Source organism: Salminus brasiliensis, chromosome 17, assembly GCF_030463535.1.
Source record: "Salminus brasiliensis chromosome 17, fSalBra1.hap2, whole genome shotgun sequence".
NCBI classification, from domain to species: Eukaryota; Metazoa; Chordata; class Actinopteri; order Characiformes; family Bryconidae; genus Salminus; species Salminus brasiliensis.
In genome coordinates, this window is record NC_132894.1 from 29,403,447 (window position 1) to 29,417,251 (window position 13,805).

At 40.5% G+C, this 13,805-nt stretch overlaps 1 protein-coding gene across 1 annotated transcript; it reads right to left on the reverse strand.

The window, feature by feature from the left end:
• Positions 1 to 9,165: 9,165 nt before the first annotated feature.
• lto1 (LTO1 maturation factor of ABCE1) lies at positions 9,166 to 13,020 on the reverse strand. Its single transcript, XM_072660444.1, has 5 exons — positions 12,859 to 13,020; positions 11,550 to 11,655; positions 11,268 to 11,338; positions 11,062 to 11,179; positions 9,166 to 10,697 (listed from the first exon to the last, which is right to left on the reverse strand). Exons 1-5 carry the CDS (start codon positions 12,915 to 12,917, stop codon positions 10,626 to 10,628), a joined length of 426 nt encoding a protein of 141 aa, XP_072516545.1. The 5' UTR covers positions 12,918 to 13,020; the 3' UTR covers positions 9,166 to 10,625.
• Between the last annotated feature and the right edge of the window lie 785 nt (positions 13,021 to 13,805).

Consider the following 13,805-nt stretch of genomic DNA (forward strand, 5'->3'; position numbering starts at 1 on the left):
GCATCCACTGGCTTTAACAACTACCTCATAACCTTTGGTCATATTTCCTGAATGTTTCTTAAAATTATATAAATGAGCCGTTTCCCACATGTTCTTCGCCGCTGTCCACAGAGCTCCCATAGTGACTGAATTTAGCTTCCCCACACATTACTCAACACTGTCCCACAAGTTCTCAGTGGTGTTTAAATCTGCTGATTGTGCTCTCCTTGACATCACCTGAACACCCTTGCTCCTCAACCCTCTCCATCCCTTGATGAGCAGTGTGGCACCTTGCTTTGCTTTGTTGGCACATCAGCTCATTGTTTGTGCTTCTCCACCAAACTAGACGAAGTAGTAGGGACGTTCAAACACACCCAAAACAGCTCTTGAAAGTCAGTGTGGTAGACAAAAAAGGCCCAAGTCTAAAAGCCACAAAGGCATGCCTGGTGGACATGACTTTGCTTCCCGTCACAAATTCTTTTCAGTCCTTGCACATTAGGCCAATAAGCTATATATAACGCAGAGCTGCCCAAAGTGTGGTCAGTGAGCCAGTGTTGGCCCGCGAGGACATTTGATTTGGCTAGACAGTTACCCTAAGACCACCCTGTCACTCAATGAGATTATATTACTATATTACTTACTCAATTTTTGTTTTCCCTTTAAATGTATGTTGTATGACATACTTGTTAATTGTTAATTGCTATAAATTACCGTATTTATTTGTGTATTTTGTCTTTTTGGCACTACTTTGCCCCACTAACCCCAAGGGTATTAAAGACAATGAAACGTTTCAGAAATCTTTTGACGTTTCCCTTGTGTGAGCTGACTCTACAGCGCCCCCTAAAATTTCCAAATAATTTTCCCATGTGGTTGCCACAAACATACATCCAATCCTCAGGAATTTTGGTAGGAACCTTAATCTTAAAGTGTTGCACATGTTGCCCATTGGTTTGTATAGGTTCCCCCAACAGGAAGTCGGCCATATTGGAATTTTGTGAATTATGCAAGCATTGTATTTTGGCCCCAGCAAGGCACTGAAGGGCACCCCTGATATAAATATAATATAACATTTTCCATATTCCATACTCTTTCTCACTGCTCTGGGCTCTTATGAAACAGCATAGTGAAAATGTCATCTTAAAAAAAAAAAACGTAGCCCATTCAGCACATCTCAGAACAGCGTCATCCGTCTTTTATTGTCATGCTACAATCAGCCTCCCCCAGAAGACAGTCTTTCATGTTCGGTCCTGAACAGGCCTCAGACAGGCTGGCAAAGAAACTGCAAAGGAAAAGGAACTCTGACTATTTCGCACTGTTGCGCCACCGTCTGAGGTTTGCGATAATACTGTGTCTTCAGCTTTTGGCATCCCAGTGTTCGTGGTTTCGGAGGGGAGAGCAACATTGCATCCCACATTCCAGAACAAAAAAGTGAAGTGAAAGGCTGGTCAGAACGTGCGACTTCCACAGCAGGGCTGGCGCCTGGAGCTTTAGCTTCAACTCTGGTACTTCACAACAAAGCCCAGAAGACCTGAGGTGCCAAAAAGCAAAGAAATGATTGTGCATGGTCTGTAAGTGATGGCTCAGAGTGGGCGGATCGATACTGAAACAGGGATGTTTCCAACCACTCCTTTTGAGAAGCCTTGGCTAGTAATGTGGATATGTATAAAACTGAAAGTGTATTTGATGTGGACAGAAGTGAAATAGAAAGTAACTAAAAGGTTTACAACCTACTTGGGTTCTCAGACGTCAACATGTAAATTCCCTTGCTTTTGGAAATTTTGAAAGAGTTTGATGTGGTTGGTAAACACTGTTACATTCACTCCCATTCACTCCCCACTTCATGCAGTCCATATATAATTCATACAATTATCTAATCAGCCAATCATGTGGCTGCAGTACAGTGCATAAAATCATGCAGATACAGGCCAGCAGACCTAAAAAGATTTTAGGTTGTTTTCAGAGCAAAAGAAAGCCAGACCCAGTAATAGTATAGTGTTCCCAATAAGCTGTTCATTAGGTGTGTAAGAGGACACCCAAGAAAAATGCAGTGTATTCATCCTTTAAGCCAACTTTCAATCCGAATAAAATTAGGATATTGACTCAAATAATAAAAAACGACAATGTTTATTAAAATTAGCTCTTTTTTTAACCCTGTAAAATTACATCTGTAAAAGAACAACCCAACTGTTAACTGTTATGAAGTAGTATTTTGCTAATAATGAGACATTACATTTATCTTATTCAAGTAGTCTTATTTTACTACATTAAATACTATGTTGTTTATACAGTATTTGTCTGCTTTCTTAATTTACAACAAAATGTATGTAAAATGACAATGATAATCTGTAAATATAAACATGCAGAGAATAATATAGGAGGAGGATATATTGGAGGTTTATGTCCATTCTCACGATTTGTTACAAGTTATTGTTTTATCATATCAGATAAAAAAAAAAACAATTAGCAGCAATGGCTGCCAAACAAAAATAAAAAAAATTAAATAAATAATCCTAACAAAATAGTTCAATTACAGTTTCTACAGAGAAACACCATGATTCTTCCTAAATGATTTTAATTAAACACCTTCAATGTACCCTGGGGGGAACAACCACACACACCGAAGGTAAGTAAGGGGGGGGGGCATGCCCACAATACAAATTATGCATATGCATATGTGAGTTACCCATAATTACCTTCTCTTAGGTGCGAATCTACGATTTATGTAGTGGGTAAGTGCTTGCTCTGACTGTTGTAGGCTATAAGAGCAATTTGCCCTTCATATTTTTGTTAAGTGTAGCTCTAATCGGTTAAACATCTTTATTGAAGATGTTTGGACATAAAATAATTATGTTCATTAGCTAAAACTTTAATGTATTTTTTTTCCACTGACTTTTTTATTAGGACATTTGAGTTGACTAATTCAGCAGCTTCTGTTTGGAAGCCATTTCTGTCTGTAATTTGCCAATTGTTTTGCTTTTGGACAAAAGTATTGGGACATCTTCAAACTTCTGGACATATAGTGTATAGAGTTATGCATCCCTACAAGAGAGAGCAGATTTGGTTTGACTTCGTGTCACCCATCAGAGAGGGTTACGCCAACAAACTGCAACCGATGGAAGAAGGTCAAACGCTGCACGTTTCTTTACACAGACTAAGAGAGTGAAACATCTACTGGTCCAGTAGTAATTTATAGAGCAGGGTTTCCCTAAAGCCTTTTTAAGGCTGTTACTGTGTGGATGCCAAATCTGCTGCATTCCACAGCGCAGTGCACTGTCAAAACATAGTAAATTAATAGTGTAATCTCACACTGGGCACTTCCCACTAACACAGTGCTGACATCCCAATCAATACGATGCATTGGATGATGGTGTGCGGTTTTTGTGGCCAAACAGACACAATATTACCTTCCTAATATTCTTAACAGCTCAATTGTGGAGTGGTTTAATGGGGAATCTGCACAGTAAAGATACAGTATCAGCACAAGTTCAAAAGCTGCCTTAAAGTTTAGGGTTAAATCAGACTGGAATTAGTGTTTACTTAAAGTAATGACTTTATATCTGCTTTGGCTTTGGGCTCCTCTCTGCAAGCTGATTTGACTATCTAGTACATGTTGTTTCAACTTCTTAACACGAGTCGTATTCCCTTGTAAAGGTAAGTAAAGGCCCAAAATTTGTCCTAACCCGACGGACTGCAGCGCTGCGTACATTTTTCAATCAGAACCTGCTCTATTTTCTGCTTTTCATGGATGCGTAAAAAAAATCCAACTGACCAATCCAAGTTCTGTTGTAGACCAAACAAATGAGCATTAAGACAGCAGCAGAACAGCTCATCTTGTCTGTAGCAGAACACCAAAGCTTATATGATAATCAGCAACACACTCAGTGGTTAGAGCACTGGGCTAGTGATGAGAGGGTAGTGGATTTGATACCCAGCCTCAACAGGCTGCCACAAGAATTGCACTCTGTGTGAATAGGCTTTAGATCTTCTTCAAGTTAACATTACTTTAATATACAAACACCACTTCTGGGAAGGTGGGGGAAATCATATTAAACAGCTCATAAATTCTAGTTGAAATCCCAAAACTAGATTTAATTAGTTAAGGTTAACTTATCACATAATAATAAACATAATTTTAGCCAAATTGCATTATTACACTCATTAATAGGTTGATATTAACCATCTGCCAAACACTAACAGTACAGACACAAACACAGCAAACAGTAACTCCTATAACCTACAATGCTAAGAGAGGGTGACCCTGGGGATACGACAACACACTGACGGTGAGTATCACTGACTGACTGGCGGACACACCCAGTATGCAAAGAGAAGGTGCCAGGGGCCAATGAGAAAGATGTAAGTTGTACTCAAAGATTGCATTGCATTACACAAATGACCATAAGTGCTCACCTAACTCAGAGGAGCTGAGTAATGTGTGGGAACATGCAATTTTATGTACAACAGACTTCATTTATTTGGGTTCAAACGAGTTGTGGGATTACAGTAGAAACCTTTAGGAGTGAGGAGGTGAATAATGCCTCTAAAAGCAACATCACAGAAAGCTGTTACATGAACTGATTTTAGATATGCTGCCTGATTCCTAAGCCATTGCTTTAGGATACTGTTACCTTTAATACTGTCACGGAAGTGTGCATATATTGACATGACTGTCATGACAGGATTTGCATTCATACGTATCACATTGAGAAAGAAAAGGGGGGTATCCTAGAGCAAAGTTTTATGGTCAGATGTGACAAAGATTGAGTTGCTTGATCACAATATCCAGAGGTATGTTTGGAGGAGTAAAGGTGAGGCATTCAACCTCAAGAGCACTTTACCAGCTGTTAAGCATGGTGTAGGTTGCATCATGGTGTTGGTTGCATGGGTTGTATTGATGCCAGTGGAACTGGTACACTACACAAAGTGGATGGAATAATGAAGATGGAGGATACCCTCAAACCTCAGTCAGACAGACGCTTGAAACTTGGGCACAACTGGGTGATCCAACAGGACAGTGACCCCAAACACTGTGGAATGGGTAAGGCAGACCAGCAGCGAGGCAGCGAGCATTAGGCTTTTGGATCTCAACTCTGTCAAAAGTATGTGGACTATGCTTAAACGTTTTGGTAATTGAACTTAAAACTACCAATTCTGCCAAGAAGTGTTTTTAAAAATCTGACCAGACATCTGGCTTCAACACGGTTAAACCCCAGTGTTCCCATGACATTCATTGTCCATGATGAGAGCCTACACACTTCCAACCACAATCGTGAATACGTTCACAGCAAAGCTCAAACTGGCTGGGAACAATACCTGCCCCCAACTACATGTAAAGGTTGTACTTACATGCTAATCCCAAATACCATGTACATGTAGTCAAGTCAAAGCAACCGGATGGCTTTCTCAGACAATCACTTGGAGTGGGCTTTTAACAGATGTTGCAATGTTATCACGAAACTAGCAGCCTTTATCTATATGTTAATAGGCATAATAAGCAACAGTGAACAGTAGAGCAGCCTCAGAGGCAGGCAGCCCCCTCCTTCAACCAAATGAAGTGGCAGGACCTTTCTTGTCTGTGCTGTGAATAGGAATTGCGCATTTATCATCCACATCATGAACTATGCAGGCAAGCGAGTGGCTCAATGCTGAGATTGGAGCTTGTGCGTGTGTGTGTGTATGTGTGTGTGAGGGTGGGGGGTATGAGGCACCAAGGCAAAAAGGGAGATACTATGCCACCATTCAGCCAGGGGGCTTTTTTTTCTGGAGTGCCCGTCGGTTGCATTTGTCACGTCCTCCTTTCATGTCACCACTCGCCACCTGCTCCTGAAATTCCTGAACATTTTCTGAAACCTTCCAGCGTCCTCCTTCATTTGCTCGGCCTCCCTCCCTCTCGCTGGCCCCAGCCACTTTGCTCCGCCAGCTGAAAGGAAACCAAAGAAACATTGCTCCTCCAGCTTTCTTTCAGCCCTCTTTCTCCATCCACCCCCCTCCCTCTCATGTTCATGTTCTACTGTTCTGCATTTTGAATTAGTCACACACACACACACACACACACACACACACACACACACACACACTTACACAAAGTTGCTTCTAGTAAACTTGTCCCATACATAATCACTACAGTGTAATATAAACGGATTCAAGCTTTTGATAATTTGACAGAAGACCTTTTAGGCACAGATACCACAGCGTCACTGTCCAGACTAAAGCCTGGATCTCCAAAAATGGCAGCTAACTGTCCAGAAGGCTGAAACATGACCACGTAGGTTTTATTCCAAGTCATTTTGCCGCACCTCAGTTGATCAGTTCACTGTAAATGACAATAGTACTTTACTACTTCATGACAAAGTTTACTGGACAGTTTACATTAAAGAAAACAATGAAATTGATTAGCTATTTCTTTACAGTGGTGACAACAAATATAGCCATTTATTTGATATCCACATTGGCTAGTCTCGCTACAAGTCTTTGCATCATTATTTTACTTACCAAAAGTTCAGTTTCCCATCTCAGTGTTTAAGGTATACAGTATCCATCATAAGATTCCCAAATTTCTGGATTCTAAACATTTGGTGTCCAGTTCTAAGCCATGGTTAGTTTGCGCTGCTTTGTAAAATGGGGATGCGACTGGATCTGGACTGGAAGTCCTTCCTTTTTAAGCATGGTAACCGTAGATAACGTGCCAACCATTAACAGTGAAAGCACAAAGCAAATAATTCTGTGACAATTTAGACGCTCAGTAGATCGCTCAGTTGGTAGAGCATCAGATATTTCATCTGAAGGTTCAGGGTTTCAGTCCCTGTTCGGGCAAGTCTGCCATTTCTTGAGAAGTGGTGGCTCAGCGGTTAGAGCTCCAGGCTATTGATGACAGGACTGTGGGTTCGATACCCGGGCTCGGCAAGCTGCCACTGTTGGGTCCTAGAGCAAGGCCGTGGTTGACAGTAATGGCTTGTGTGGAGCTGCGCTTATCTTACAGCTAGCTTGCTCACTTAGCAAGCTAATAGCAGGCTTGCAAAAGCAGCAACAGTAAAAACACAAAAGTGAAAAGATACGCTGTCCTAATAAACCCGTCCCAGTACAAATCCTCACACAGAATTTCATTATTAAACTATGTAACTTGTTACAGTTTCCTTTTTAGCTTATTTCTCAGCTCATCTCTCATCTCAGGATCTAGCTAACTTAGCAATTAGCGTGCTGGCTAATTTGGTTCCCACAAACAATAAAATGCAAACGTTAGCAGAATTATACCAGATAATTAGCACTATTTAGACTACAACGCCACATTCAGTTTAGCTTGAACTGCCATGATTGGGGATGTGTGTGTGTCACCTTAGCAATTAGCTAGCTGGCTAACTCTCTGACAATACAGCTACAGTAAACAGTAGAATAGGGTATTATCTGGCAGACTGTATTCACTCTGTTTCTCTCTTATTAGTCCATTAAGAGCAATTATAGGGAGACATGGCATGAGACATGGCTAACATTAGGATGCTACAGGTTGTGAAGATGAATTTGTGCTGTTAAGTTCACCAAGTTTGACTTGATGTCAGTTTTTACCAAACAATTTTTTTGGTTCACAAGTTTACGTATTTCTACACAAAAGCATGTTATAAATGTCAGAAACCGTTTAACCCGTAAAGTCCATTTAAGATTACTTATCAAGTCAACAACCCAGCTAGCAGAGAACGTTTTAAGAACGCTTAACGTTTTTATAAGGTTCCAGGAAGATTAGTCTGCAACGTTACAGAAGTAACGTTCCAGCAAGGTTTTAAAACGTCCCAAAAGTTTTGATAACATAAAAATGAGGTCATCGTAACATTGCAGCAATGTTACAAGAACATTAAAAAAAGCTTTACACATTTAGAAAACTTCCCAGATTGAACGAAGACCAATCTGACGTTTTTAAAACATTAATATACGTTCCATTAAAATGTTCTTAAAATGTTCGGAAAACGGTTTGATAATCAAGAAATTAGGTCTTTGTAACATTACAGCAACATTACCAGAACATGAAAAATGTTACATAAGATTGTTCTAGGAACATCTAGAGAACTTGACCGATTGAACGTTCTAAGGACCAATATTTGTAACGTTCAGAAAATGTTCTACTAACCATAAATTGTTAGCTGGGAAGTTTGAGGCAAGTCGGTCGGCAAGCTGTATGCATATTAGCAGGTGACTATAGCTTCTATTACTTGTTAGCTATGTTAGCCTTGTATTTCCAGTGCACTAAATGTTAAGCACAAAACACATCTTAGCAATTCCACTAAACCTGGAACTAAGAGTAATTTGTGTAAATTAGATGTTTGGCATTAGTATCACTTTAAACAAGGCAATGTACCACTGGTTCTGACAGCACACATCTGCAGCCAGACAGCTGCAACCTGCATACATGAACTCAAGTTCAGGTCAAGCAGGAGCTGGCTGAGCCGAGCCGTGGCAGGGTCTCTCAGCGGCTGATTGGACGCCTTTGGGGAAGAGCAGGGTTTTATCTGTCAGCGCTCTGAAGGTGCCGCCACCGGGCCCCTGTGTTCACCTGCTGCTGCCCAGAGCGGAGACCAGCTGCCACCTCCAGCACCACCCCTCTCATTCCCTGCCAACTCCCGGCCGCCTGAATTCTGAGCTGCACCTTCAGCTGAAAACGCAAGGGATGGTGGTGGTGGGGGTAGGAGGGAGGAGTGGTGGGAGTAGAACAAAACAGCAGCGCGTCCCACAGCCCCTGCCCTCTCGCGCGGGCCCCACCACTGCATTGTTGTGGCCACAGAGGCTGTCCCCACACTGGGCCCAGGAGAGGGGCCGAACGCTATCTGTCAGGAGACTTTGCTGACCACCCGTGAAATGGTATTGAGAGAGATCCAACGGAGGAATTTCATGGGGCCTGGGATTGGTTAACCAAAACTAACAAAAGGTAACTGGGATTTGTGCCAACAGCAGGTGTAAGCATTCGCATTATGATGGAGAAGAAAAAAAAAATCACTTGTTCTTTAGAGAAGGGGGGGGTGACTAATGCATCTGATAATATCATGAGGAGGCAGAAAAAGAGATAAGGTTATCTGGTATGCCGTCACTTTTCCAACTTCTCCAACACAAGACATCGAACAGACCAAGGATAAAATACAAATTCTTAAATAAAAACAACAAGAAAAACACAAACAACCTATGTGGTCCTCAAAACCAGAGCACAAAGAAATCATGCCTTTATTGAAACACACAATCACTAATTTGGGTAATAGTAAATTAAGTGTCTCCTCATTTTCAACACAAGTTCTGGTCTCAGAAGATGAGCCTGGGTTTTAAAGACCACGTTCAAATCATACTCAAGGTCACTATGGCCACATTTCCTTCATCTTAACTTGAAGTCCGGAAGACCGTGGTTTTCCTGACACCTGAAACTCATTTACTTTCATTGTTTTTTCCAAGACAACTTCACACTGCATCAATACATGTTTCTTCCTCAGAAAAATTTTAATAAATAAAATATCAATGGATTTCTTCTATCAGCAGCATAAAAAATACCTCATCATCAAACATCTCAGAAGAAAGAAGACTGGATTCTTCAGTGGTAGCACAAGCATCACACTCCACACTCTCTCCACCAGTTGTGATGACATTATTACCAAAAGGCTTTTATAGGAAAGAAAACCCACCAGTTTCAACACTTTATGGGACTGTAAGTGAGGCAGTTCTAATTACCTCCTGCAGAGGGAGACATGCCTCATTAAACTGAGCAGTATTCTCCTATTCCACCACAAGATGGGGCCTGCATATTTTCTCACACTCCCAAGGTGAATTAAGCAGTGATGTTGAAGTTGAAAACCACACTTAAATTTAATTGTATGATACCCCTCTTTTCCAGTTCTTTGCCTCAATGACTCAATCAGCCCTGTCATGAAAGGATGCCACCAGTCCCTATAGGTAGTTCCCATTCGTTTAAGCCCCCCTCGACCATGAACTGGGTGCTCATTCCAGCTACAGTAAATGTTTGTTTATTTCAGCATTTCACCTGCTGTTTCATACCGAGAATTGAGCTCGAGGTCGTGTGGTTTTGCAGGTCTCCCAGTGTTTCATCATATCTGCTGAACCAGTCACACACACCTCTGCACCCTACAGTTGTCCTCAAGGAATGTGGGAGTGTCAGTGTTGAGTTCTGCTTGAACATGAAGCACAAAGTTAGTGGAGGAGTGGATTCAGGTACAGAGAGACTGGTTTAACCCTTACCTGACATGGTGGCTGATGTTATTAAGGCAAGGCGACACACAGCCACACATTAGTCAGGAATGTGACATTTTGCGAACCAGTAGTTTGTCACAAGTCAAACTTGCAGCACCACATCAAATCATCACAGATTAACCCATGCTCACCATCAAACATCTCAAAAACAGTAGGCTTTGTCCACAGCACTCAAAAAACCTGACTACTCTTCTAGTGACAGCTGTGCTTTCCCCTGCAGCATGTCAGAATGAAGCCTTTCTCTTTCCCCATCACACATCAAGACCAGAGGCTTGAGCCTTTCTTTCTAGAAAACCTCAACTCTTTGTATTAGCAGGACAGCACTGGTCCAGAAGCCTATTTTGGGGTACTCCCGAGGACACTTCAGAGAAACTCTGCATCTTCCATGGAGGGTTTGAAGTGTCTTCAGTCTTTCAAAAGGACATCCCTGATGATCCACTGAGGTACTCACGGAAGTCTGCAGCCACATTCAGTAAAGAACAAGCCTATGGATTTAAGATATATTAGTGGCTATTTTCCACAATGAAGATGAATGAGACCAAACTCCATATAAATGCCCATGGTTTCAGAACTGGGTGACAAAAGCCTTGCAGTTATAATGTGTAGATGTCCCATTACTTTTGCAGTGTACGTTAATGCTTGAGTATATCAATCAACATAGGGAACAAAAACATAATGAGACGAGATACAAATTCAAATGCCATCTTACTTTGTATTGTGTATTGCAAATGTTAAGAAGTATGGCTTTAGGATGAACTTTCATAGAGAATACTAAAATGGAAAGAGACTGGATTAACCCATGAATGAAAACTACTTAATGAATAAGAAAAGATCATCAGATTCATGTACCTGTCTAAACTTGGCCCTCACTCTTTCCATGTCTTCCTGGAGGTTCTCGTACTGTGGGTCCTCATATGGAAACTTTTGAATCAATCCAGCCAGAGACTCGACAGCCTTTAACCTTTTCCTGGAAGAGCGATAATAGTGGAGTTAAGCTTGAATGACAATGTAATGACATTTTCCAAACAATTTCCAATCATCATCAAATGATCAACCTTGCTTTTACGTCCTCGCTGTTTTGGAGAAGACACTTCCATGTGATCGCAAAGCCATGATAAAAAGAAACCTGAAAAAAAAAAATGGATTTCACCTTCAGAAACACCAACTCAGCAAGGTCACAGCACTCATTAAACGCCTGAAGCAAATCAAAAAGCAAAATTTAAGCAGATGCCTTTTAACATTCACATAAAAATGTACCTATATAAAAATCTGACCATTCAGAAAATTTTTATGGACACGAGTGCACCCAGGTGTGTGTGTGTTATAATGCTGCGTACCTCAGCAGAGAGTTTGGCACCATGAAGCATCCCATGGTTTCGTCCCTCAATCATACCTTGCCGCGTTCCTTCCTCAAAACCTTCACGATAGCCTTCAATATGAAATCTACACCGGAGCAAAATGAAGAGCAGCTCAACGACAACATTTCAGTCTATAACAAACACTTCTTTGCTTGATTATCTAAAACTTCTTAAACTCTAGACCTACAATTACTGATGGTTTAACAATGATGTTCAATACAGGATGAAAAATCTGAAATAGTAATGGGCATCCAAGAAAAACTATTGCCAATATTTTCCACACTTAAAAACAAGATGCTTCAAACGCTTGACTGAGGAAGCATGTTTATAACTGATGAGTTGTTGGTGTAGAAGAAGAACCCTTTAAAGGTCTAAACAGCCTTCATTCACTGTAAGGGTTCTTTACTTACTGGACTTTAACACATTTGGCTGTATCTGGAACCAAAAGCGGTTCTTCTATGGAATCATTAAAACCATCTGAAGCACTATTTGTAAAGATTGTAGTTATGAGTGTGAGAATTTCTCAATTGCCACATGAATTACAAACCCTAGTTATCAGTAATACTGAAGCTTCACAGATTTCACACCTACTTTAATCGTATTTTTGTGAGAAGTTGATGTAAATATTTTAATTTTGGTGGGTTTATATAGCACTAAGGTCTTTATATTGCTCATAGTACAGTTGGCTACTTCTGTTTTAGATTACATTTACAATATTTACTTCTGAAACTTATGAAAAATATTCAAACCTGGATCACAAAGTTACTTAGCAGGTAGCTAGAGCTGGCTAGTGTGCATCACCTGCTCCTACCTAGCTAGTAGCTATGTAGCTAGCACTAGCTAATTATTAATTTATTAGCTAGTTACTCTATTAATACTATGGCTTATTCAAACTAATGTGTAATTTGTGTGCTTAGAAGAGTTAAAAGAAATTAGTGACCTAGTTTGGACCTACTTACGGGGTAAACCGTTGAATAAAACGGATCAGGCTAAGCCCTGAGGTAAAGCAGTTAGCTAGCTAGCTAGCTATCCTAGCTACTGTCATGACAAGCTAGTTAGCCGCTACCTAGCTAACGTTGTTTAGCGACTCAAACGGCTCAATACTATTGATTATTCAATAATTAGTTTCCTAGGGTCGTGATATATTGTGGGGACAAACAGTAGCTACTTAAATAAATGGCCTTTATTAATCACGTGGCGTTAATTAAATATTGCTAGAGGCGAAAACAGTAGCTAGCTAGTGCTAGCCAGCTCTCGCGCTCCGCCAGCTGCTGGGTTCAGCGTTTACCGGTCATCCGCCATCAGGATGGAGTCAAACAGATCGTCTGAAGAGGACAACCGGGCCATTTTGTGATGCTGTCCCAAAATAGGAATAACAGGCTTTCTCTTCACCCTTCTTCACCCGTCAGCAGGCTAACTGTGAGCTCCCGACCCCCGGGAGCAGCTCTTCTTCTCCAGCGCCGCAGTCAGCGCGGACCACCGCCGCCGTGTGGAGCGGAGCCTCCTACAAGCCAGGCACGACCTCTCCTACCTTCTGAAGAGTTACTAAATCATTTTAACTCAATAAACAAGGAGACTTGTGTCCTTATTATGATTTTGTGGCACTGGGAAGGGTTAATTTAATTTATTAACGTTTTATTTATTAACGTTACAAACAGTAATCAGGTAATTATCGGTGATTATTAGGAAATCCTAATCTCTGGAGAGATGAAGTGGTGTTAGTCATTCCCAAATTTAAAAACGAGGGATATGTGGACTGTTTTTTATTAAATTTCTTATTATTTAGGTTTTTTTGATGTTTTTTGATAGTGAGTTTCCTCAAAGCTCCATCTGTTAAAAGGGTAATTTATTTTTAATTTATTATAAATAACAATTTAATTTATTTCCACACTCTAAAATGCATGAATATGTATAATTTATTTTTGTTATGTTGTTATTATAGGACATTATTTTTTTTGTTTTAATCAATCGTGAACGAAACACGCTGACTCGGGTGATTGGAAAGCTTGTCATAATAAAAGTCCAAGGCCATTCAACATGGAAAAGAATTTCAAAGTAAAAGTCACGCATTTTTTCAAGTAAGTTTTTTTTAAAGGAATTTTAGCCATCGTTGTCTTTATGGGAGGTGTGCAAGGAGATTTTTATTGCTGTAAAAACAAAAAATATTCTGACATTTGCAGCTGATATATGTTGTGCTGCTTCTAATTCTGGACTTTGTAGGTATAAATAAATGTG